General features: G+C 38.8%; 1 protein-coding gene across 4 annotated transcripts in view; it reads left to right on the top strand.

Annotated features, from left to right (window-relative positions):
* Nucleotides 1-24,707, top strand: part of CD86 (CD86 molecule) — a 67,649-nt gene extending 42,942 nt beyond the window's left edge. For 2 of the 4 annotated variants that reach the window (XM_058731215.1, XM_058731214.1), the window contains exons 3-7: nucleotides 5,132-5,467; nucleotides 7,767-8,072; nucleotides 11,262-11,411; nucleotides 20,115-20,160; nucleotides 22,335-24,707. In XM_058731215.1, coding sequence (XP_058587198.1) covers nucleotides 5,132-5,467; nucleotides 7,767-8,072; nucleotides 11,262-11,411; nucleotides 20,115-20,160; nucleotides 22,335-22,428 — 932 coding nt within the window. In that variant the 3' untranslated portion in view covers nucleotides 22,429-24,707. The remainder of the gene's footprint in view (nucleotides 1-5,131; nucleotides 5,468-7,766; nucleotides 8,073-11,261; nucleotides 11,412-20,114; nucleotides 20,161-22,334) is intronic. The other 2 variants (XM_058731216.1, XM_058731217.1) reach the window with 2 other exon arrangements.
* Nucleotides 24,708-27,996: the final 3,289 nt, after the last annotated feature.

Raw genomic sequence — 27,996 nt, 5'->3', positions numbered from 1 at the left:
TATCCCAGTGGAGATGGAATGGAGGCTTGGCCTAGGGGAGTATCTGCAAACTCAGTGAGTAATGTTCCAATTCAAAATCTATCTCAGTGAGGCAGAAGAATTGATGGAGTGGTGGTAGTAGAAGGAATGAAGTGAAAAGACAGGAGGTGGTGATAATAAGGTGAGGTGCTTGATATTGAGAGCTTTTAGGAGATATAGAGGTAGAATTTTGGTCTGGGGTCTGGTCCAGGGAGGAGATGGCTGGGGTTGCGTGAACAATAACACCATTGGACAGAAAGAGGACAAGAAAGTGGGAGGCCCGACACTGTGTTCATGAGGCTGAAATCACCTAGACAGGGGCAGTGAAGGAGAAGACAGGAGAAGATAACTATAGTAAGCCAGATGCTCAGATCTTCAGTGAAAAAGGGGCACTTAGGAAGAAGACAGGTAACAGCAGCCATGAGGGGTCATGGATGGTATATTCTGATGGCTTGTACTTCAAAGGAGCTGGGGTTTTTTAATGTATAATGATGTGTTTTCCATTGTACGTTATACGATGCTTCATATATTTTAATAGATAATATTTTATAAAACATAACATTTTTATAACTTTATAAAACATATAGATATTATGTTTTATATATATATATATATATATATATATATATGGTATATAGGAACCATTCAATGAGGTAGAGGACAAGAACATTTACAGGGGAGGAAGAGAGTATCTGTTGCTATATAAATAGCAGTATTCAGCAGGTAGTTGAATATGGATATCTGGAACTCTAGTAAAAGTGACTGGCTGAAGAAAAGCATCTATGAATTATTAGCTTATACTTGACAGGGGAATAGAGAAGAAAAGAATCCAGGGGGGTAGAGAAGAAAAAACATAGAGAGTAGAGAGTAAGGAGAAGATCAAGAACAGGCACTTGAGATAATCAGCATTTAAAGAGTGATCATAGAAAACTGACCAGGAGGTCAGAGAATGGGAAAGATGAGAGTTTCCAGAAGGAGATATGGTCAACACAGTGACATTCAACAGAGTGGTCATATAACATGAGGTCTGAAAAGAGCTCTGAATTTGGCATTGGTGGGAAATCACTGGCAACCTCTGTGAGGGAAGTTTTGGCAGAGAGGTGGGGGACAGAGCCTGGGGGTGGAGGCAGCAGTTGCTGCTTACTCTTTCAGAGAGTTTGACTATAAGAGAAAAAGAAACTAAAAGCAGTAGCGAAGGAAACTGCTGAAGTAACTGCTATGAGGGAGAGTAAGGAGGGTAATCAGCCCAGAGAACAAATTAAGTGAGACGGGAGACTACAGATTTGTAATGTCATCAGTCTGAATAATTGAGTAATTTCCCTGGTACTGCTTAATTATTTAGTTGTAAGAACAGGTATGTAGATCAAAAATTAAATGTTCTTAGGATGGATTCTGTACAGCGGGGCAAGTTTATTGGCAAAAGAATGATTGGAAAGATATACTATCATCTAATATGATAGCCGCTAGCCATATACGGCTATTTATATTTAAATTAATTAAAATTAGGTTTTGTCAAACAAAATTTGTTTGTCAGAGAACAAACTTAGGTGGAGTAGTCAGGAGCAAATGTTGGAGGAAGATATATTGTGGACAGAGATAAGTACATTGAGGTTTAGGATTCTAGGAGCAGAGATGTTCTTGGTGAAAAGGTTCAGGGTTATGTCATGGGAGAGGTGCTGCTGAAATAGCCTGTGGATGAAGATCTTTGAAGTGGAAAAGACCAAAGAAACTTGAAGCAAGGTTGTTGGTGAACTTATCCATACTGAAATCACTCAAATTGATAGTAATAATTGGTTGGAAAGAAGGATCTTGCATCTACTGCCAAAATCCTCAGTGAGCAAAGAAGTAATGACAAGTGATTAGTAGTAACAGCAGTGAGAGAGGTGAACACCTCAAAAGGGGAAGGGTGTTTCTCAAGGTCCTCTCGAAGTGTGCTAAAACAAGCAGTAGCTGGGGACAAAGGGTGGCCTTCAGGTAGGCCAGATTCCAATGAAAGCACAACCTTGGGGGAAATATTTGATGAAGAGATTGAAGATGTAGAGGAGTTTATTACAATGGAATGAGATTTCCAGGGAGCTTGGTAAAGCTTTGGAGGAAGTTTAGTAAAAGAAGAAAAATTTATGAGCATAAATAAGCATAGTAACATGAGAAGAAGATGGACCTTGAATGTATAAGACATGCATTTGGGGTAGTGGCCTGGAAAGACTAAAGTCCCAGGTGTGGTAGGAGACCTCACAAGGTCATAACACTACAGTTTTGTGTAACTTTTAAACATTATATTGCTAAGAAAGTCCTCAAGTACCCTTTGAAACAAACTTCTCTACTTGATCGGGGAAGGGTCTAGATGGATTCTTGTGTGCCTAGCTCCTGACATCATCATAGCAATCAGTGATAACTAGACCCAGACCTCTTCTGTTACCTAGATGCTGGTCAAGGGAGAGAATCTCAATGCTTAACCACCAATGGAGTCTCAATGAGTCCAGTAACTGGGTGACCTAAGGTGTGGAGTCATAACAGGGGAGGCCTAAAGCCACTTAGGAAAAATAGACCTTGAGCTAAATGTTCCCCACATTGTCAGAGAGGAAATTAGCATGTGTAGCTCTGAGTGATGTCATGTAAGCCAGTGGTTGGTGAGGAACTTGGAATGTAAATTGTGAAATACTTTCAGTTCCACTCAAGATGGGCCTCAGAGTGATTTCTACCCTAGAGTGAGGGGAAAGGGAGGAGGGACAAATAGGAGTAAATTGTTCCTATCACTATCTTCTTTGTTCTACTCCGAAGACAGAGGTAGAGATCCTCTCTTCCAGCTTCTCAAACTGAGCTGTTGTTAAAATGAAGATTCTGACTCAGTAGGTCTGGTGGTGGGGGTGGGGCAGAGATTCTGCATTTCTGTCCAGTCCCCTAGTGATGCCCATGCCTTTCACTTTTGATTGGTAGGTGAGGATTGGGGCAGTCAGATGGGTGGAAGGAACAGCCCTTATAATCTTTGGGAGGAGGGGGGTGGGACCTGAGTCAGAGAATTTAGACTGATCTGTGAGTGGAAAGAGTGAGTAGGAAGGAGAGAGAGGTTCTGCAGAGAAACAGTCATAGACAAAGAAGACAAAAAGAAGAAGCCAAAGTTGAAGTCATTTCCAAGCCCAGAAGACACAGTTGACCACTAAGCAATAATTTAATGTTGACCATTAACCGGTAGAATTTTCAACTATGAGTTTGGTTTCGCCTTTAGGTCATCTGCCATATATATATATATATATATATATATATATATATATATATATATAGTAAATTAGCGATAAAACCAGAATGAGTTTCCCCAGAGATATAGCTACTAGAAGCTTTTACAGCAGGTGGCACTCTTACATTATCATTCAGAGTTTAGCAAAGAAGTAGCAGGAGCCCTCGGATTGCCTTGTAAGGCAATTGCTGTAAATTGTAAGTAAATCTTCCTTAGGTTCCCCTTTCACAGTTCCAGGTACTCAGGTAAATTTTCTCACCACCCTCCAATATGGGAACACATTCCATACAGATGTTGCATTTTATACTTGCCAAGTGTTTTACAGGGTTCTAGTGAGCACAATGCAACAGTCAGTGATTTGAACTTGTGCTAACAACTCTCAAGAGTGCCCAGAGTCCTCTTCCCTTAGAGTGCAAGACCACCCAACCCTCTTGATTATATGTTCTCACTGGGCCACACTTTGAATAGTTAAATTTTGCCAAGTGCATGTCACTGTTATATGTCCTACTCCCTCTTAGAAGAGGAACCCATTGATCAGATCAATTCAATTTCTCCCACCACCCTCAAAGAACACCTCAAACGAAACTCCTCTCATCTCTCTCACCAACCTGCTCTCCTTTCCAGCTTAATGTCAACATCTCTTCACTGAAGTCTTGATGATGAAGCTTTATTCAAAACCCACCCTAACATTCTCCCCAGGGTGGTATTTAACTTCGTATTAACTAAGAAACAGCATTTCATTTCCCACTAACCCTGCACTTCTCACCCACTACTACTTAATTTCTTGGCCAACTCATACGTAATTCTGTGACTCAGAACAAGTCCTACAAAAACCCTATAATCAATCACATTTAATCAATCAGTTAGGTGGCCCACATCCCTTCCACACTTCACTATGTCCTTAGGGGTGAAAGCCTTTATCTGAACTTTCCCAGCATGTCCTCCAGGGGTTGTAAAAATTTCCAGTGGCAACACATATGGGGAAGAGCAAGTTTCTCGTACCTGGGGTTTCCCCAGTACTCCAAAGGCACATCCTCACCTTCTCATCTATGATTCATTTCCAGGATTTTATTCATGTACTTTAAATGGTTTTTGACCACCACAAACCCAAAACAACCATCATATTGGCACAGTTCTCCTTCTGATCCCTGAAAGAGCTTAGGGAGGTCACTGAAAATAGAGGCTTTGGTTGACCGTGTCATTTCCAAACTGTTTTATATCCTTGGGCGAGCTGGCCATGGAAAGCAGTATTCATGAGGGAAGCTCTACAAAGGGAACTGTTTGAATTTCAAAGATATTACTCAATGTAATACCCAACTATCAAGGCATAATGAAAGGGAGGGAGTATCAAATTTGTTGCCATTATCAGAAATCTTTCAACTATAGCAGGCCAAGGGATAAGGGGATAGGGAAGGGAAGGGAGAACTTTTGGTGATGGCATAGAAGTAATGGACCTTGTAACAGCTACAATGAAGAGAATCAATATTCAGGTTACAGGAAGGTTAATAGATGGGTGAATGTAAATGTATTATCTAACTCTGCTGGTTTTCCCTGTCTTGGGATTTAAATTCACAGAACCATAGTACTTGAAAGATTCTTGGAACACTTAGTCCACCCCTTCATTAAACTGATAAGGAAAGTGCATTTCATAGTGGTTGCAGTTTGCACAAGGCCCACTTTAGTTAGCAGTGGAGTGAGAGAGAACAAAGGTCCCATTCTCCAGATGCCAGTATATTGCACATTCCAGAGTTTAATACCTAGTTCTTTAGTATCTGTACTGGTGAGATAGCATCTGGGTATTGTATAAAGATAAATGGAGTTGTTTTTTCTTTTTCCTTCTTGCTTCACCTTCTCCAATCTCCACCTTTCCTTTTTTAGGTGTTTCTTCCATGAAGAGTCAAGCATATTTCAACAAGACTGGAGAACTGCCATGCCATTTTACAAACTCTCAAAACATAAGCCTGGATGAGCTGGTAGTATTTTGGCAGGACCAGGATAAGCTGGTTCTGTATGAGATATTCAGAGGCAAAGAGAACCCTCAAAATGTTCATCTCAAATATAAGGGCCGTACAAGCTTTGACAAGGACAACTGGACCCTGAGACTCCACAATGTTCAGATCAAGGACAAGGGCACATATCACTGTTTCATTCATTATAAAGGGCCCAAAGGACTAGTTCCCATGCACCAAATGAGTTCTGACCTATCAGTGCTTGGTATGTAATCAAGGGCATGTTCAGATCCCTGACCTTCTCAGATAAGACTGCAATGAACAGAGAAATGTTGCAGGGGGGTAGCGTTGGGGAGGTGAGAGGGGTGGGGGTGGTACCTGGAGAGAGAAGGCAAGGGCCAGCCATTTCTGGGAAGTCCATTTGAAGGGAAGGCAAGGTTTGGTAATAGGGAACTGAAAGTCCTTGTACTTTTTATAGATTGCTTCTGAAGGATCACTAAGAATCTGCTTTGGGGGCAAAATAGAGCTCACTGAACAAAGTTAAAGTGGCCAAGGGAAAACCATGGGTAATTTGGCCATTACTAAGTTTACAAAGCTATATAGGCCTCAGATTTCCTTTATGTTCATTTTTTCCTTTGGTCCAAGATTTCTCACCCACTAAATCTTTGCCTAGAGCAACTAGCAAAGGTAATAGCTGATTGATCTGGGTTTTTTCTTCAACCTCCTGGAGGTCACTTATGAGTTGTTTGCTGACCAACCAAGAGCCTGGTTGACGAAGGGAAATAACCCAGAACACATAATCCCCAAAAGTGACAATTCAGCTCCTCTTTTTTTCCAGGCCTTGAAAAGTCTACATATCACTACAGTTTTTTTTTATTATAATACAGTAAAATTAATTATTTTATTTGATGCATAGCTCTGTTGATTTTGACATATGTATAGATTTATGTAACCACCACTACAAATAGAATATAAAACATTTTTGTCACCCTAAAAATTTTTCCTCATGCTGTATCACTTTATTATCATATCCTCTCCATATGCATAACTCCTGTTTTGCATCCTACAGTCTTAACTTTTGAAAACGTCACTTAAATGGAGCCACATAGTACGTAACCTTTTAAGATTGGCTTCTTTTTTCCAACATAATGCCTTTGAGACTTATCTAAATTGTTGCATGTATCAAAAGCCTGTTGCTTGCTATTGCTGAGGAGTATTATATTTTATCCACTCAGTGTATGGCAAGACATTGGGTTATTTTCAGTCTATTATAGTTGTTTTGGGTCTATTATAAATAGAGCTTCTGTAAACATGTACAAGTTTTTGTGTGAATGTTAAGTTTTCATTTCTCTTAGGTAGATACCCAAGTGTGAGATTACTAGATTCAGATTAATTTTTAATGAAACTGGAAAAGGCAGATCAACACTGATTCTGAAAACACAGAGTTAAAGCAAAGGCAAAGTAGAAATAGAATGATGAGTTGCTCCCTTTAAGCTTTATGTGATTTAAAGTAGGCTGCAGGACTTTTGGAACATTTTGTACACATGTTAAATCAATGTTTTTAAAGTATGGCCAGATACCATTGAGAAACATGGTGTGTTTTAGGTGGGACACAATCATTTTTCCAACCTGTGATTCCACAGATATTGTTAAGGAGGGTGAAGTAGGTAGCACCATGGCAACCCACTTTCTACAGACTCCATAAAGTATAGGCAGGGTTCTTACAAAACTTACAAAAACAGGGTACTTACAGCAAAACTTACAAAGATGACATGCAAATCACTGTTAAAGGCAATCTACTAAATTATAAATTAGTATGTAGAACCTGAAAGCTACCCAGTGACTACTGAAGAAGAACAGGGATCTGGCTGGCAGAAGAGGCTAGGTGCCAGTGATCCTCAATGGCCACAGGAATCTGAATGGCAAACCAAGGCAGGGGAATCTCTGTGTTTATCAAGATCATATATTTTCCCTAAAAATGGCTGGGTTTGACCTTCATCTTGTACATGATGTAGAAAACTTGACAGTTATGCCCAAAACCAATATTCTGAATTTCTAAATCCAAAATCCCCATCCACTCACTTACCACTATCTTGCTTGGGGTTCTGGAAGATATGGCCCAGAGTATGCCAGCACCATAAACTCGGCTGGTGTCAATCCCTTTCTGCTTCCTTAGTCTGGCAAGCTGGAATGTACCCCACGAGACGGCTGAGTTCTAAAGTCACACCAGTTCTCCTTCCCAAGACTCCACTCTCCAGCACAATGGCCTCATTGTGAATCTTTGGTGACTCAATTTCAGCTCTCGTTTCACTCAGAGAGTACCCCCCTGATTTGGGTAAGCTGGAAGTAAGCATAGTCCAAAACTCTATTCTTGAAAAATAAATGTGGGGTCATTATGAAGCTCTCACCATGGACTGAGGCCCACAATTTACACACCTGGAGGCTCCCAGATGTGCCCCCAGTGAGTTCCCAGATCAGAACGTTATTTGCAGTTGTCTTCTAGACACATCTAAATTTAGACTGATTTCTTTTTTTTTTTTTTTGTCTCTTTATTCTGCTTTCAGCTAACTTCAGTCAACCTGAAATAACAGTAACTTCTAATAGAACAGAAAATTCTGGCATCATAAATTTGACCTGCTCATCTATACAAGGTTACCCAGAACCTAAGGAGATGTATTTTCAGCTAAACACTGAGAATTCAACTACTAAGTATGATACTGTCATGAAGAAATCTCAAAATAATGTGACAGAACTGTACAACGTTTCTATCAGCTTGCCTTTTTCAGTCCCTGAAGCACACAATGTGAGCGTCTTTTGTGCCCTGAAACTGGAGACACTGGAGATGCTGCTCTCCCTACCTTTCAATATAGGTAAAGCTGCTTCCCAAGACTATTTCTTTCAACAGGTATTATACACAAATGGTTGAGGCAGATCACTCAATGTGCCTTGCTTGCCAGGAAACCTCCAATGGGGTCATTTTTGGTACTATTAGGGAGGACTCAGACAGAGGTCTCCTCTCCATCTGAGTGCTGCAGGGTCCCAGAAACTATGAACGCATGCTGCACTTGAGGAAGTATGTTCTTAGCCCAGTCTTCTGGGCTACCTTTGGATAGAATATTTTGAAATTCAGTCAGAAAATGCAAGATTCCTCCAGGCTAGAATTCTTCCATTCATTCATACACACAAACACACACACATCATACATACATTCATACATAACAGCACATGCTGAGTATAGAGCCATTCTACACATTGTTGACTGCAGACATGAAAGCTGAAAGGTGTAAGACATGCTCTCTGCCCTCAAGGACCTTCTAATAGAATCAGAACTCCATGATGTAAACACATGGAAAACTTGATTTTAAAAAGATTGGAATTAGAGTCTAAAGCATATCCCATGGAAATATGTGACCAAATTTAAAAACAAGAATGACTGATAATCAGTTTTATAGACATTCAGAGGTAGGTAACTTCCTTGGGAATTCTTCCTAAAGGAAATTGGATCTTAAAAGATAACTGGGCTTTACAAGTATGGTGAAGAGATGACAGGCATCAGACTAGTGGTTTCCTAAACAGAAAGAAAAATTCTCAGCATCCAGGCTTAGAAGGTGAGAAGACTGGGGCGCTTGGGTGACTCAGTCAGTTAAGCATCCGACTCTGGCTTAGGTCATGATGTCATAGTCTGTGGGTTTGAGCCCTGTGTTGGCCTCTGTGCTGACAGCTCGGAGGCTGAAGCCAGCTTCAGATTCTGTGTCTCTCTCTCTCTCTCTCTCTCTCTGCCCCTTCCCTACTTGCACTCTGTCTCTCCCTCTCAAAAATAAACATACATTAAAAAAGAAAAGTGAGAGGACCAAAATCAATTCACAGTATCTGATATGGGCACAGGTGGTGGTGGTGGGCATATGCATCAAGGAAAGACTCAGAAGCAGAAGTTCTTGTGGCATGTTGACAGTATAGTACAGGGTCCAGTCTAGTTGGAGGAAAGGGCTGACGATAAAGCAGTGTCTGCTAATACGAGCCTGACATTTTAAAGTCTGGCTTTGCCCTGGAAGAAATGTATCCATATTTGGGGCGCCTGGGTGGCGCAGTCGGTTAAGCGTCCGACTTCAGCCAGGTCACGATCTCGCGGTCCGTGAGTTCGAGTCCCGCGTCAGGCTCTGGGCTGATGGCTCGGAGCCTGGAGCCTGTTTCCGATTCTGTGTCTCCCTCTCTCTCTGCCCCTCCCCCGTTCATGCTCTGTCTCTCTCTGTCCCAAAAATAAATAAAAAATGTTGGAAAAAAAAAAATTAAAAAAAATTAAAAAAAAAAAAGAAATGTATCCATATTTGAGACTTCACTTGTGAGGAGCAGTAACTCCAAGATTCTCTCCTGGAATAAAGGGACCCTGTACCCACACTGCCCTTATGGCTGCTTCTGATACTGACCCCTTTTCCCACACGTCTGCTTTCTGCTTACCTTGGCCCCTTCTCCAATTCTCCCTTTTGGTTTCTTCCTCTTCTAAGGCATCCATTCAACTTCTTTCTTAATCCTCTAACCCTGCTGTTTCCTCTCTCCTGGTGTCTCATTGTTCAAACATAACTTGGTCCATGGACACATTCTTATGGACAGTCCTTGGGGCCAATAAGCTTTACTGGTGGCCCAATCCTTTCCTTCTACTGATTTCCTCCTGCTAAGACACTTCTGCCTCTGAGAGTCCAGTAAATAGGCCACATAGCCTGTCCTGGTTGCTTCACTGTAACCTCTGTTGGCCTAATAGTAGCCTCTCCTAAGCTATCCCTGAGGTTCAGCACCTGTTTGGAGCCAGCAACACCACCACACCTAACATGCCTTGGGGCCTTCTGCCATGGCTTCCTCTGCCATGCCTCCCACAGTCTACAAATGAACAGAGCCTTACCACCACTGTAGCTTCATCATGTCTCACCTTTCTGCTGTTTCTCCACTACTGTCAAAACCTTCCCAGCTATCACCATATTCAGAAATGTTTTAGCTCTAGCTGCCTCAGGAAGCCAGGGCTTGCCTCTCTGTATCCCTGTTCTATGGCTTGATCAGAAATTGAGTAGACCCTGAATCAAGGAATCTTTTTGGGTGTCAAAAGGTAGCAATCTCCATGTTATCAAGTATAACTTCTCTATACTGGGAATGCCAAACAGGCTCAAGTGGGATAAACTGGGACAGACTCAAAAAAGTGTTGAATATGGCCTGTAATGGCAGCAACTCCTTTTGTTAATGTCTTAGGAACAAGGTATGGATCCACAAATTGCAGCTAAACTAATAGGTCAGTGGTTCCTATTTGCCTGTAATTTGAGATTAACTATTCAAATCATTCCCATAAATTGTCTATAAAATGGGCCACTCAGTTATAAGCTTTCTCTCCAAAGTCTGTTTTTCAACTTTGTAGAAACTTAGAAGTCCCCATGCAGGAAAGAATGTCCTGACCTCCCAGGAGCTGATTCTAAACCGGTTTCCTCAGGGCATGAAAAGATATCAAAGGTTTTCTAGTAGGTAATACATTCTGAAAGCCCTGCTTTTTCCACTGTGACCTCAGTGGAAGAAACAAATAAACAAACAAGCAAAACTGGAGATAAGAAGCTGTTATATTTGTCCAAGTGAGGTATGTCTGACACCTGATCTACAGATGATAGTGGATGGAAAAATTATTATAAGGGAAACTTCAGGACCCCAGGGCTTGACTATGCCTGGGCTGAGGAAGCATGCTGCTGCACAGATGACTATACATTCAAAACCTTCAGCATGGGTACCATATCCATGCACAGAACCAAGGGCCAGTTTGACACTCTTCTTCTAGATCACAGTCCTTGTCATCCCAACCTCTGGGAAGAGAAGGTAGCTTAGTCCAAGCATTCAGCCAGGAGCAATGGCTTGGTTCTTAGCTGTGAGGCCCTGTGACTCGGGCTTTCTATGGCCTCAGATTGTGGATTTCAGGCTCCTCTGGCAGTAGAACCCTGGGGAGATGTTGACTTGTAAATGAAGACAACAGTAATTATAAACCTTTTATAATCAACCTTCCTGGCTGATTGAAAACTTGTGGTCATTTCTAGATGCACAACCTAAGGATAAAGACCCTGAACAAGGCCACTTCCTCTGGATTGCGGCTGTACTTGTAATGTTTGTTGTTTTTTGTGGGATGGTGTCCTTTAAAACACTAAGGAAAAGGAAGAAGAAGCAGCCTGGCCCCTCTCATGAATGTGGTGAGTCAGTGCTTGTCCTCTCTACAGATTGCTATTTTGCAGCTACCTCCTGATCAGCTGCCTTCTGGAGCTCATTGACTGAGCTCAGAGTGGCAAAAAGTCAGCAAGTGGCTGGAGGAAAAGGTTTTCCCTCAGAGTTTGTAGCCCATATAGATGGGACTCAACATTGCTCTGGATTTCTAGGAGAGGCAACATTTCTAAGGTTTACAAAGGTACTTCTGGTTTCCAGACAAAGCTGATTATTCCTTGCTTTACCTACCTCACTTCATGAGTTCACTGTGAACATTTAAATGAAGTAAAATGGTGAAAACACTTCTAAATGTTAGTGATTATGGACCTGGCAGAGTTCAAGCAGGGAAGCTTGGTGGGAGGAGGGGAGAATTAGATGACCATAAGATTCACCTTCTCATCTCTAAAAGTCTAGGTTTCTGAGGAAAAGAAAGTGGGATGAATTGTTCCCTCTTGACTTGTTAAAATAATATTATTATAAAAATAATAATAAATAAAATATAATATAAAATAATATTATAAAAATAATATTAACTTTTATTGATTACCAAGTATTACATACCCATTACCAATTATACTGAAAGTAAAAATCATCTATAGTTCCACAAGAAAGAAATAGTTATGTAGACAACATTTTGGTGTATATATTCCAGATTTTTCTGGAATCTATGTTATTTTCCATAATTGGAATAATATTATAGGACTGTTTTTCACAGTTTGGATAATACCACGTGTACTGTTTTCTAACTTATTTGTACTAAATGTAGCAAGAAAATTTTTAATGTCAGTAAGTATCATTCTATAGCATCATTTATTTTTTTTCTACAGCATCATTTTAAATGGCTGTGAGATATTCCATTTTGTGGATATACCTTAATTTATTTAACTAACTCCATATTGATAGACACCTAGGATGTTCCCATAGTTTTGCTATTATAAATAGCACTGCATTGAGCAGCCTCCTCACTGACTTTTATAAAAGTGGCACTGTGCTTAATGGGGGACAAAATTGCACCTGGCTTTATAATAATCTTATGCTTCTTTGTGGTTTGGGCTGGTTTGGGCAAAGTTGTAGAGTAAGGTTGGACTTTATATCAGTAATGCCTGTAGTAGAAGTTTGGTTGGTGCTAATAATTAGGTAACCTTCTTACTCACTTTGGTAAAAAGCATCAGATGAGTAAATGCTTCAGATCAGCATCTTATTTAAGATTTCAGTATACTGATTTTTATTTTTTTAATGTTCACAAATGATTTTATTTATTTATTTATAATTTTTAATTTAAATTTTAGTTAGTTAACATACAGTGCAATATTGGTTTCAGGAGTAGAGTTCAGTTAGTCATCACTTAAATACAACACCCAGTGCTCATCATAAGTGCCCTCCTTAGTACCCATCACCCATCTAGCCCATCTCCCACTCACCTCCCCCTGTCAATTCACAGTTTGTTTTCTATCATTAAGAGCATCTTGTCGTTTATTTTCCTCTCTCTCTTTACTCCCTTCCTTCCCATATGTTCATGTTTTGTTTCTTAAATTCTACAAATGAGTGAAATTACATGATATTTGGTATTTGTCTTGCTCTGAGTGACTTATTTTGCTTAGCATAATATATTCTATGTCCATCTACATCATTGCAAATGGCAAGATTTCATTCTTTAATGGCTGAGTAATATTTCATTGTATATACATATCACATCTTCTTTATCCGTTCATTAGTCAATGGACATTTGGGGTCTCTCCATAGTTTGGCTATTGTAGATAATGCTATTGTAAACATTGGAGTGCATGTACCCCTTCAAATCTTTATTTTTGTATCCTTTGGGTAAATACCTAATAGTGTAATTGTTGGATCATAGTTTAGTGTTATTTTTAGTTTCTTGATGAAACTCCATACTGTTCTCCAGAGTGTACCAGTTTGCATTCCCACCAGCAGTGCAAGAGGATTCCCTATTCTCTGCACCCTTGCCAACACCTGTTCTTTCTTGCATTGTTAATTTTAGCCATTCTGACATTCAGAAGAGCATGGGGCTCTTAAGATTGTGAGTTTGAGGCCCACATTGGGTATAGAGATTACTTAAATAAATAAATAAATAAATACATAAATAAATAAATACATAAATAAATAAACTTTAATAAATAAATAAATAAAATTTTGGGTCACCTGGCTGGCTCAGTCAGTGTACTGATTACAAGATCCACTAGAAAATAGATGGATAACATTAGCAGTCATTCATTGCATCCTATTATGTATATTTTTTTAAGTTTATTCATTTATTTTGAGAGAGAACAAGAGGGAGAACATGAGCTGGGGAATGGCAGAGAGAGAGGGAGAGAGAATCCCAAGCAGGCTCTGCACTGTCAGCAGGGAGCCTGATGCAGGGCTCAATCCCGCAAACTGTGACATCATGACCTGAGTGGTAACCAAGAGTCTGACACTCAACTGACTGAGCCACCCAGACAACCCATCATCCTGCTATATTAAAACAAAACAACACAGGAAATTGGGGACTGATTATCCAATTTCAATAAATGAATACTAAGCCTATGGTAGAGTCATTCAAACCACCAAAGTATGTAGTGTGCTGATATAATAATAGATTTCTATGATATGAAAGTTTAAAATTCAGAACACAGGGTCAGATGTAGAGATATATCGTGGTTATCAAAGCTTTGACTTCTCAAGGTGACAATTTTGAGCTTTTTCTTTCAATCTCATTGCCATTTAGAATTAGCTAAATGTGCAGAAGCAGGCTTCAGCTTGAAAATAAGCTGTTTCCTAAATTTTCTTTTACTTTGGAATGATTAGCTCACAACTGAAACAAAGAAGAAATGGAGAAAAGGAGAGTAAGAATGTTTCTTCCCCCAAGAGGAAATCAGAAAAATTCAGGAGAATAGACTATAGAGTTAAAGAGGATGTGTGTGTATACATGAAAGAAGTTGAAAGGGGGTTCAAGAAGCTTTGTATTTCAAATGACAAGATTTCCTTCTTTTTGATGGCTGAGTAATATTTCACCACATCTTCTTTATCCATTCATCAGTTTGGACATTTGGGCTCTCTCCATAGCTTGGCTATTGTTGACAATGAGGCTAATGGAGAGAGATGAGTGGGGGATGAGCTAGATGGGTGATGGGTATAAGGAGGGTACTTGTTATGATGAGCACTGGGTTTGTATGTAAGTGATGAATCATTGAATTCTACTCCTAAAACCAGTTTTACACTGTATGTTAACTAACTAGAATTTAAATAAAAATATGAAAAGAAAAAAGAAGCTGTGTGTATGCATATGAAATAGTCAAACTGAGCTATGAATGATAAAAGGCAGAAAATAACAAGAGAACATAGCATATATATGACCTCTTCCTCCCAAGAATGTGATAAAGAATATTTCTAGGGAAAGTTTGATCAGACAATCACCTGTGCTAGTGAGTTTGGTCAAAGAGAAGAGTCTTGATATCACTGGAGGAGGACATGTTCCAAGTAACCATGCTATGTAGATGTGTTTGTAAATTTGGGTTCTGTAGTTCAGCAATGTCTGCACTTTGCTTTGTGGATACCTCTGGCACTGCCTATATGATAGACTAAACAATGTCCCCAAAAAGATGTCCACATACTATTCACAGAACCTATTATGTTATCTCACATGGCAAAAGGGACTTTGTATATGTAACTAAGGTACTGACTTTAAGATGGTGAGATAATCCTGAATTACCCAGGTGGGCCCAATTTAATCACATGAGTCAGAGCATCTTTCCCAGGCTGGGTTAGAGGGATGAGATGTAAGAAGGAGAAATCCAAAGGTTGAGACAGACTTAACACATCATTGCTAGCTTTGAAGATGGAGAAGGGGCCGTGACGCAAGGAATGTGGGTGGCCTCTAGAATCTGCAACTGGCCCTCAGCTGAAAGCCAGCAAGGAAATGGAGATCTCAGTCATAAAACCACAAGGAACTAAATTCTGCTGACAAATAGACGTGGAAGCAGTCATGATCCATCCACAGAGACACAACTTACTGATAACCAGTAGGAATTTCTCCAAAAATGGAGCTTCCTCCTAATCCAATATTAATCTGTTTCTCAGAGGAGACAGCCCTCTAGCTAAATAATTTGGCATCAGAAGTCTTTTCCAGTGTTTGTTCGGTAATTATACTTTTTCTATGCCCCAACCGTCCAGATTTACTCTGTTCAGGCTGTTAAATGAATAAAAGGGAAATGCCACAGTTCTTCTAGCTGGTTTCTAATCTCTCTTCTCTTTTTTGATTTGTCAAACAAAGCAGATTAGGCATGAGAAATTGTAACCTTGAATTACTGTCTTTTCCCAATCAGAAGTTACCCTATCAGTTTACCCATTGGGGAGAGAGACTAAAAATAGCTCCTCCTAAAGTTTTACTTCCTCATTTGGGTCTTGTGTGACTGAAATCTGTATGTAATAGAGCCCTAGCAACCAACAGTTTTTACAGTTTGCCTCCCTCCACCAAACCTGGAAGAGTCTCAGCTCTTTCAGGAATGATTTCTTAAAGGGCAAGTGTCTTTTCTGAAATAAATAATTTTAACCACTATTTAGACAGAAACCTTCACAAGACTTAAAAACTGAAAGTTGGTGATATCATCACATCTGGCCTTCAGAATGCTAAATTTGTAATCAAATACACAAGATTAGAATCTGCTTTTTTGTTGTCCGCTTTTATTTTAAAATAGAAGCTTTTTTTTTTTTAAATGGCGATGATTTTGTCATGGGTATGAAAAGACAATATAAATATTCTGTGTTGGTCCACAGACATCTGAAAAACTGTATTCAGCTATAAGCATTATTTTTTAAAAAGGAACCTTGACAAAAACAAAACCTAGCCAGATATATAAAGTGTCTAGAAGTTCAGTCAAATAAGAAATAGTTCAAGTAACTGAGGATGCTTAGCCAGAAAGGAAGCTTTGGGAATGGGAAAGGTGTTCTCTTCAAATATCTGAAGAACTGCCATAGAGTACAAATATCATACTTAACTGTGGCTTCAAAGGGCATCTCAGTGCATGATTATAAGAAGATGTAAGGAAATATGACTGAGTTGTAAAAATTAAAAATTTTTTTAATTTATTAAATTTTTTAAATTATATAGAAGATATAAACTTCTTCCTCCCATGTAGGATGAACTGCTACAGGAATTTCCCTCATACTGTAAACAACTGGAAATCAGACAAAATATGAAACAACTGTTTTCAGACTTTGGACAACAAGCTGTAGAAAATTGTAATCCCTGAAAGAAGGGAAAAGATGAGATGAGCTGTATGATTGCCCCCAAACTACTACTTAAAGTCAGTTTCCAGACTGCTCTGATAAGGAAAGAAAACTACACATATGCCTTGGGAACATAAATGGCCAAATGCTTTACAAAATTACCAACTAAAGTCTAGCAATATATTAAAAGTATGATACATCATGATCAAGTGGGGTTTATTCCAGGAATATAAGATAGGCTCAATATAAAAAAATCAAGCAATAAAATTCACCATATTGGCAAACCAAAAAGAAAAGCCATGTAATCATGTCAGTGGATACAGATAAAGCATTTGGCAAAATTAATACTCATTCATAATTTTCAAAAAGAAAGAAAAACTCTCATAAAAGTAGGAATATAGAGGAACTTCCTCAGCCTGACAAAGGACATATACCAAAACCTTCAGTTAACATCATATTTAATGATAAAAGACTGTTTTCTCCATAAGATCAGGAATGAGGAAAAGATACCACATTTAAATGTATTATATTTATTCAAAATTTTCTTGGAGGTCCTAGCCAGTGCAAAAATCTAGAAAAAGAAAGAAAAGGCACACATGTTGAAAGGAAGAAGAAAAACTGTCTTTTTTTCAAAAATAGCATGATCATGTTTATAGAAAAGCCCCAGGCATCCATAAAACGCTATTATAACTAATTGTGTGTACCTGTCTCAAGATACGAAGTCAATACACAAAATCAAAATCAGTTGTATTTCTACATACTAACAACAAACAAGTTGGACACTGAAAAAAATTTTAAATACCATTTACAGTAGCATCAAATAATATTAAAAGGTTAGGAGTAAATTTTTAAAAATAAGTACAAGACCTGTACACCAAAAACTGAAAAATATTACTACTGACTAAATTAAAGTAGGCCTAAATAATTGGAGAAATATGCCATGTCATGGATCAGAAGAGTAGATATTAGGATATCAGTTTGGCCCAAAGTGATCTGTGGATTCAATGAGATACCAATCAAAATACTGGCAGGCTGTTTAGTGGAAATTAAAAAGCTAATTTTAAAGTTATGTGGAAGTGTGAAAGACATACAATTGCCAAACAATTCTAAAAAACAAGATAAAAATGGACGACTTATACTACCTTATTTCAAGATTTACTATATAGCTATAGTAATCAAGACAGTGTGGTATTAGTGAAAGCACAGACATACCAACCAATGAAACAAGAGGGATAATCAAAAGGTAAACTCATACGGTCAACTGATTTGGACAAAGGAGCTAAGGTAATTCCATGCAGAAAAGGATAGTCTTTTCAACAATGGTTTTGGGACAATTAGATACCCACATGGAAAAATATGAACCTTGACACACACAACATAACTTGCAATGGATCATAGACCTAAAAATAAGAGATAAAATTAAGAGATTTTTAAAAATCAGAGAAAATCTTTTTGATCTTAGGTTAGGCAAATCTTAGATAGGATACAGTAAGCACAAAGTAAAAATTGGGGGCGCCTGGGTGGATCTGTCAGTTAAGTGTCTGACTTCGGCTCAGGTCATGATCTCATGATTTGTGAGTTCAAGTCCCACGTCGGGCTCTGTCCTGACAGCTCAGAGCCTGGAGCCTGCTTCGGATTCTGTGTCTCCCTCTCTCTCTCTTCCCCTCCCCTACTTGTGCTCTGTCTCTCAAAAATAAATAAATAAATAAATAAATAAATAAATAAATAAATAAATAAAAACAAAAAAAAGTAGAAATTGATAAACTGGACTTCATCAAAATTAAAAAAACTTTTGCCCTTTGACTTTGTTAAAAAAATTAAAAGTCAAGCCACAGACTGGGAGAAAATGTTTCCAAATACATATCTGAAAAGAACTTATATACTATATATCCAGAATATATAATTATAAATTACTACCTAGTAAAGAAGACAATCCATTTAACAAAAGGCTAGGAGCAAAAGACTTGAACACATACTTCATAGAAGAAAATATACAAATGGACAATGAGCACAGTCAGACAGTCACAACATCATTAGTCATTAAGGAAATACAAATTAAAGCTATTATGAGATACCACTACACACTCACTAACATGGCTAAAATTAAAGGTACCGGTAAATATCAAGGGCTGGAGAGGATGTGAAGCAATTGAAACTCTCATGCACTGCTACACAACCCAGAAATCTTAGATATTTACCCGTGAGAAATAAAAACATATGTCTACACAAAGATACATACACAAATGTCCATAGCAGCTGAAATACTGAATGTCTGGTATCCTAAATTTCCATCAGTTGGTAAATGGATAAACAAATGGTGGTATATTCATACAGTGAAATACTGCTGAGCTATAGAAAGGAACAGACTACTAGTAACATGCAACAACATGTATAAATTCAAAAGAAGTATGCTAGGAGAAAGAGACCAGGCACAAAAAGACCACACGACCACACACGTATGATCGTTTGGAATTATGAAATTTTAAAAAAGCAAAACTATTGTGACATTAGCCAGATCAGTGGTTATCAGAGGATGGGATAGGGGAAAATATTGACTGAAAAGGGGCAGGAGGGAACTACTGGGGCTTATATAAATGTTCTATATCTTGGTTATGGTGGTAGTTACTTGACTGCATACATTTGCTAAACTCATAAAAATCTATACAGACAATCACAGATTGTGTTGTATATTACAGATTTTGTTGTATATTAATTATCCCTCAATAAAGCTGATTATCTTTAAACACACACACACACACACACACACACACACACACACCAGAACTGCCAATGCTAGGAAGTGTTAAAACCCATCAAGGGTATTGTTTTACTCCCTAAAGTTCTCTATGGACATCCAGGTTAACAATCCCTGTTGCAAGATTCTGAGTGAGACAAAAGCACTATCACAACAGTTAGCCTAAAGGAATTCATACTCCAAGTTGCATCAGTGGTAAGCCCATATCAGTAGCAACTCAGGCTTTGGGAGATCTAGCCAGCTAGAGATTTCCCATTTAGGCCCATCCATGCCACATTGTATAATATTGGGTAGTGCCAGCTGACTCAACCATTTAGGCATCAACATATTCAGGATTTCCTTTTATTCCTTCTTCTAAACCTTTACTTTCAGAAAAGGATTGAAAACTTTTCCAATCACTAAATGATTGCTAAAACTAAATGTGTTACCCCTCCCAGTAGTATTTTTATTTTAGTAAAGAGTAGAGCTATATGTGGAAAGTCTATTTCCAATATTAGAACTTAAGACACAGTGAATAAAGGAAAGCATTTGCTTTTTGGATGCAAAAAAACACCTTCTCAGTCCCCCTGAAATTGCATCAAGCAACCATCTTTTCCACGTGTATGGGCACATGATTTCTCTTTGAGTCCTAGGACTGGATTCTCTTCAAACTTTCCCTCATTTAGTGTCTATAAGGCAATACATTTTCTAAAGTTGTTTTGGTCTCTTTCAGAAACCATCAAAGGGGAGAGAAAAGAGAGCAAACAGACCAACGAAAGGTGAGTCTTGACCTTACAACATTGCTGAAAGAGGTACCATCTCCAGAGAATTTATAACTTGACCATCAGTTGAATCTGAGGCATGCTGCGCCCTTAGCAAACATGCATGAATGAAGAAAGAAAGGAAAATGAGACTAGTCAGGATCTGGAAGGAAATGTTCTAGCTATAAATGGATGGCAGGATGTCCAGTACACAATGCTCAAGGGACATGGCAAGCTCAGTCATGGTAAAGTAAAAAATTAACACCAAAGGTGGTCTGTGTGGTGTGTGTGTGCTGTATACGATTCACATGGTAACCTCGGTACCTATCACGATGCCTGGACTAGTGGGAATCCTACATGTATGGAATGAATAAATAAGTGAGGAGAGATAACATGTTCCCTGTAACTTCAGTGTCTTTGCATCTGCTGTGCCGTCTACTTGGAATGTTCTTCTGCCACTTCTTTACTCATTCTTCACATCTTGGTTCAAGCTGCACTTCTAAAAAACCCATTCTTAAACTAGATTATGCTAACCTGTTATAGAATCATATGGATCCCTATGCTTTATCTTCATAACACCAGGCAACACTTACATTTTTGTGCAGTTACATTATTAACGTCTGTGAAGTACACACTTATGGAGGGTACAGACCATAACAGTTAAGCTTATCATTGTGCTGCTAGCACCCAGCTCAGTGCCTGGCATATAGTAGGTGCTCAATAATTTTTTTCTATTATGAAACTATAGTAGCAGATATTTTTTAATTCATAGAAAGTAGCCTTTTTATAATACTAACAATTTTCTATAGTTATAATTTTCATGGCATCTACCGATTTACAGATAATGGGATGTATTCATAACATTTACATGGTAGTGATTTGGTAAATATATAACATGTTGAAAAGAGTTTCATGGAAAAGTAAATGCTATTCATCAGGGCTTAGTTTCTCTTACATTTGCTTTCACCTGAGCAGTATTATAAGTTGTTTGATTTTTATTTTTTCATTTATTTGCTTTCTTTCTAGATTTTTTACATAATCAAATCTAAATAAGCAATCCTAAATATGACACAGGGGAAATGTGTATATCCTTTTCTTTATATTATCTTTTGTCCACATACTAGGGGCTAAAGTAGACAAAATATGATGAAGTGCTTTTTTATTAAGAGTTCAAGTTTTCAGTTGTTTTTAAATTCAATTTATTCAAACTAAAAACAAAAACAGTCCATCCATGTTGTCACAAATGGCAAAATACTCATTCATTTTTATGGCTGAATCATATCCCATTGTATGTACATTACCACAATTTCTTTATCCATTCATCTATCAGTGGACACTTAGGTTTCCATATCTTGGCTATTGTAGCAAATATTTGTTGACAGAATGAATGTATGCATGAAGAATGCATAAGGATTCCTGGTGATCAGTTCTTTCACAACATGATGAAATCAGATTATTTGTACTCTATCCTCCCTGAGAAACAGGGCTCTCAAGAATATCAAGGCTCTGGGGCGCCTGGGTGGCTCAGTCGGTTGAGTGGCTGACTTCGGCTCAGGTCATGATCTCACGGTCCGTGAGTTCGAGCCCCGCGTCGGGCTCTGCTGACCGCTCAGAGCCTGGAGCCTGTTTCTGATTCTGTGTCTCCCTCTCTCTCTGACCCTCCCCCATTCATGCTCTGTCTCTCTCTGTCTCAAAAATAAATAAACGTAAAAAAAAATTAAAAAAATAAAAAAAGAATATCAAGGCTCTGGCCACACAGTCATAGGGTCAAAGCAATCCTAAGTCAAACACCTGGTCACAAAGATACAGTCATAACCCCAGGATGCACAGCCCCCAGAGTGCTCAGCATTGACCTAATGCATAAGCTGCTGTGAATCTAGGAATCCTGGATGATGAGCCCAGGTGCTGAGATGTTGCCTGTCCTCACAGACCCAGTTCAGAAATAGCCAGAAGAGCCTACAGAGAGAAGGCAGCAAGGAATCAACACATGGCAGGGGCAGGCCCAGACTAAAATAAAGGGTAGTTAATTGAAGGAAGCATGAACAGCACATCCCCTTCTCTCTCTTCAATAGTTTGTTTCTCCTTATTGCTATTGCAGTGGCCCCCTATGTTTCACCCTGTCATTGAAATCTAGAAAAATAAAGTGGCTGTATTGTGAAATCTCACCCAGTTTTTTTTCTTTCTGTTTCCAGAGTACCATACCACGTACCTGAGAGATCTGATGAAGCCCAGTGTGTTAACATTTTGAAGACAGCCTCAGGCGACAAAAGTACTACACATTTTTAATTAAAGAATAAAGTCCATGTAACTGTCCATTGTTTATATGCCTTTCCCTTCAAGTTTTGGGCTTACCTTTTTCTTGTCTATTAATATTATTATTACCATTAATAATAGTGGAGTTTCCAGGACTCCATCTGAGAAAGCCACTCTGTAATGCCAGCTCTGCTCCCTACCTCAGGAGCAGACCTTAACTGCTTCTTTTCATTTCAGAGCAAATTTGTGTGCCAAGCTCACCTGACTGGCTCCTGGCTCAGGAATAATGTTTAAGACTAACACCTCCTGTTTCACATTCAGCCTTCTTTTCTTAATTTTATAAATTGTGTTTTATGTAGAACTCCCAATTACTGGAATAATGGCTTTTATCTATGATAATTCTAAGGTAGTGCCTCATTCTATCTTGTATATTTGTGACTGAATAACTACCTCTTCAGTCTTGTGGGAGTTATATATTTTATGGCTTTTATAGTATTGCTATTAATATCTTGAAACATAAAGAGATGTGTACTATAATAATGTAATTACTATGCCCTGAGAAAATCACTGCTGAGGAGCTCTTGTCCCTCTGTGAAGATCAGTAGGAAAATGGTGGCTTGGCGTGCTGACAATGATGAGCAGACCAACTCAAAATTTGGAAAATTAAGAACAATGAAGATGGAATCAGCTCTGGATCCTGGATCCACTTCTATCTGGGCCCTTGCTAACCTGAGAAGGATCCGCCTGCGGAACAAGCTATAGATAAGCCTTAGCAGAGAACACTGGGTCAAGCACTGCGCGTTGTGAACCTACTTCTCTTCTTGAAAGAAATGACTGAGATGATGGTCCAGGGCAACTATGCAAGAGCCAACTGAGAGATCACAACACTCAAAAGAGAAAAAAAATGAAAGATCTTGACAACAGAGATGCACATGAATGTCCTGTCTGTCCAGTCCTCTGACAAACCTTGGGATTAGCAACAGGCGGACAGTCTGTCCAAAAGGACTTAAGACAGACAGTAGCTTCCATGGTGGTTGGTGAGAAGTTTGGATAATAATCAAGTTATTGTGATGTTTCATCTGGCTGCAGGCAGAGCTGGGGAGGAAGAGCTATCATCTTGATAATGGGATAAATGGAAGGAAGCTTAGGACTCTTTCAACTTACTTCTGAGACACAAAGAGCTAGAGTGGAATCAGGAGGACCAAGATGTAAAGAATCTAGAGGCCAACTTAGCTGGCAGGTGCCCTAGGGAGAGATCAGCTGGCCAAGAGCAGGGCTGGCAAATTTATATCTCAGGACTGTCTATATGTCATTATAAATGATGGGGAAACTGGGTATACGAGAGGACTATACTAGCCCAGTAGAGATGAGTCAGATGACCCTGGCTCTAAAGCAGCATCACTAAGGGACGAGGCAGCCTCAGTCCAAACCAAGAGAGAACTTTGGGAGGCCCAACCCACAGAAATATTTCTTCTTATTCTACATAAAGGAATCTAGAAGGTTGTAGACAGCTGTACTAGCCATGCTTGTCCTTGTAATATTGCCATTTGTGTGTTCTTCCCTGCATTTGCTTCATTAGGCCATAAGCATCTTGTTAGTTTCTAACATGTTTCGTATAGTGAGTTCTTAATAAATTTTTCTTAAATTGATTTAAAAGTCTCCATTTTCTGCTTCTACTTCAATGGTACTACTTAACCTTTGTAGTCTGATATTACTTCCTCTGTCTTCCTAATGTACTTTCTCCCTCTTAATGTCTCTATGGAAGCCTCATTCTCCAGTCACCCTGGCTAATGGCCTCTGACTCATCCCAAACCCTCCTCTTCCCCTTTCCCTAACCATTGTATAAGAAAAGGGGGCTTATATGATTCTATATGTTTATCTCAGTCATGAGACATAAAAAATCAAGTAAGGGAGGTTCTTTCTGAGGACAACTGGGAAGTTTGGAGTTAGGGAAGGGATATTTGGTTTTCAGTTTGTAACTTTTATATTCTGTAATTTTAAATTATGTGCTCATATATACATTAAACAAAATCTTAATGTAAAATATTCCTTAAAATACCCTGATTATAAAATAAATGCATATAACTGTATTGTATATTTGTAAAGTTGCTAAGAAAGTAAATCTTAAAAGTTCTCACTGAAAGAAAAAAAGTTTGTAACTATATGTAGTGATGGATGTTAACAAAACTTATTGTGGCAATCATTTCACAATCTATACATATATCAAACCATTATGTTGTACATCTAAAATTGGTACAATGTTATATGTCTATTATATCTCAACTAAAAATGAATAAATGCATACACACACATATATGTATATTCACTTAGCATATAGCATGCACTTAGTATATATTGCTACATGTGAGAAGACCCAAGGAAATTCTGGGAAAAAAACCTCTAGGTTCTGTGAGGGCAGCAATGTGTCTAATTTCTTTACCAATGAATCCTAGGCACCTAAGAGTACCTCAAAACTATTTGTTCAAAGACTGAATGAAACATTAATGTGCCTCTGGTGAAAACATCCTTCCTCTGTATATTAAATTCTCCAGATTTTCTGTGTTCCAAGTCTGGGGGAAGAAAAGCCAAGAACAGTTAAAAGATGTCATTAAGTATAACACTACTAGTTAACATTACGGGTATTTACCTTGTACCAGGCACTCTTCTAAACTTTTTAACTCATTATCTCATTTATTCCTCACAATGACCCTGTGAGGTATCGGGATATAATGACCATTCTGTTGATGAAGAAACTTAGACATAGAGTGGTCAAAGTAATTAACCCAAGGTCACTAAATTAGTAAGTGACAGAGCTGGGGGAAGTTTTGCAAAGCATCAGCCCCTCTGCCCCTTTGCTTCTCAGCCATAGAAGAAATATCATTTTGGTTGGCACATTTTGCACTACACTCCCTCAACCCTCTGAGGTGGTGCCTCCCAAGGATGCATCACTGAGATTTCCAGAAGCCACTCCATCATCTCACAAGACCAGAAGCTGTGGATGATAAGACACATGATATGACCAGCAAAAATGAGTTTTGGGTCAGAAGGAAAGCGAACTACAACTTCTGCCTCCAACTCCTCCACCTCTACCCCTGCCACTTATTCTTTTGTAATCCACCCTCCTCAGTGTTCTCACGGTGTTCTCAGATTTGTTAACCTGGGCTAGAAAGCAAAGAGTCATCTCTGACCACTGCCCTCCAGCCTCTCCCTCAGTACCTACTGCCACCCCACCTTCCTGCCACATTTGGTTATCACAAGACCAGGCAAGTATTCTTATGACTTCAGCACCCACCCCTTCTTTTCTCATTCAGGCCCTTATTTCCTCAATTCAAGAACATGACAATCTCTACTGATCCCAGTCTGTTGTCTCCCTTACCCTGCATTCTGTCCAAAACATTAAAAGAAACAAGGAGATAAATAGTGAAGAAAAGGTCTCCTCACATTTCTTTTCCCTAGCCACACAGAGACAACTATGATCTCCAGGTTCTTATGTATCTTTCCATAGACACACTATGCCTATTTATAAGTGTGTGTGCACACGTGTGTGTGTACATATACATATGTATATATAGTATATATATATAAACATACATACATACACACATGTGTGTGTACATATTTTTCCCCTTATTCAGGCAGATTTGGTTTTATTCTTTTATTTTTTATTTAAAAAAAATTTTTAATGTTTATTCATTTTTGAGAGTGAGAGAGAGACAGAGTGTGAGAGGGGGAGGGGCAGAGAGAGAGGGAGACATAGAATCTGAAGCAGGCTCCGGGCTCCAAGCTGTCAGCACAGTGCCTGACGCAGGGCTTGAACTCGCGGACCGTGAGATCATGACCTGAGCTGAAGACGGACAACCAACCGGCCGACCCACCCAGGCACCCCAGATTTGGTTTTATTCTACACCTAAGCAAACAGCCTAAACATAAGACCCTTGCTAAGATGATTAAGAGAGACACCTGTCTTCAGTATAATCCTTCATATTAAAAACATATTACTATATTGGCTTTCACTCTCACCCATATGCCAGCATTACTGTGGATCTTATAATAAAAGTGAGATCCCATTGGCTTTTACCACATCTGCCTGTTAACTCCAGAAGAAAAAAATACTTAACAGATATGGAGTCTTGCACTATCTTTAGACACAAATTTTGAGCCTGTTCCAGTTTGAATAAGTTATACCCTAGGTCTGATGAACAACAGTCACCCTGAAATGTATCTCCCATTTATTGCATTTCATTTTTTGTTTCTCTTCTTTAATATTTATTTTGAGAGATAGAGTGAGAGAGAAAGAATGGGGGAAGGGCAGAGAGAGAGGGAGAGAGAGGATCCCAAGCAGGCTCCATGCTGTCAGTGCAGAGCCTGATGCGGGTGTGAAATCATGACCTGAGCCGAAATCAAGAGTCAGGTGCTTAACCAACTGAGCGACCCAGGTGCCCCCATTTTTTATCTTTCTGGATTTACTCCCTCTCTTTGGTGGTACATATCCACCAGTAGCTTTCTGAGAAAAGATATATAGGAAATTAATGATATTTTGTGTATCTAAAATGTCTTTACCCTATTCTCCTCTCCTCTCCCACTTAATTAATCACTTGGCTTGATATGGAATTTTAGCTTAGAAGTTATTTTCATTGTCTCTAGTTTTCAGTGTTGTTCTTGAGAAAGCTATAGAAATTCTGACTCCTTATCCTTTTATGTGGAAGCTTTTAAGATCTTCTTTGTATCCAGTGTTCTTAAATTTTGTAATAAAATTCCCATTCATCTACTGTGATTTACACTGAGGTGGCCTTTTCTATCTGGAAATACATGTCCTTCACTCTAGAGACATTTTCCTGAATTATTTCATTGATTATTTTTTTCCCTTCTATTTCACTAATCTCTCATTCTAGGATATGGATTCCAATGTTGGATCTCCTAGACTGATCCTCCCATTTTATCTTTCTCTCTCCTTTTCCATCTTTTTGTCTTTTGTTTGATTTCTTAAAGATTTCCTCAAGTATAACTTTCAACCTTTTTGCTGTATTATGCTATCATGTTTAATTTCCAAAAGCTCTTTTCTATTCTCTGAATGTTTCTTTTTGCAAGGAGTCTGTTCTTAATGGTTGCATTATCATCTCTTGACTCTCTGAAAATGTCAGTAATAGGTTATTGTTTAAGTCTTATTTTTCCTCCCTTATCTCTGTGTCCTCCAAGTTGTTTCTTTTTATTTGTTGGTTTTGGTCTATATCATCCATGTTGGAGGATTGCTCAGATGTCTGATGGTGATGTCTGTTCATGATTAAGAGTAAGGAATTAAAAATTTGTTTGGAGGATCTAAGTCTAAGGGTGGGCTTGTTAACTTTACCATTACAGTCAAGGGATCTGGATGGGCATTTATGGGGGAACCATATTTAAATCTTTCCTCTTCACTTGGTAGTTTTCCTGTATCTTGCTTGGAAGGTGGAAGTCTGGCTGTCAGCACTTTGGGAGTCACGTGAGAGAAAAGAGAAAAGCAATATGTGCACATGTGATAGTTGTGGGGTCTCTGCAGGCTTTATTAAGTATGAATAAATTTATGTAATCTATGTTTTCAGTATGGTAACTCCATCCTCAAATGTG

The sequence above is a fragment of the Neofelis nebulosa genome, chromosome 5 (assembly GCF_028018385.1).
Source record: "Neofelis nebulosa isolate mNeoNeb1 chromosome 5, mNeoNeb1.pri, whole genome shotgun sequence".
In the NCBI taxonomy this organism is placed as follows: Eukaryota; Metazoa; Chordata; class Mammalia; order Carnivora; family Felidae; genus Neofelis; species Neofelis nebulosa.
Note: the sequence above shows the minus strand (reverse complement) of the source record. Positions and strands in the feature narration are given on the sequence as shown.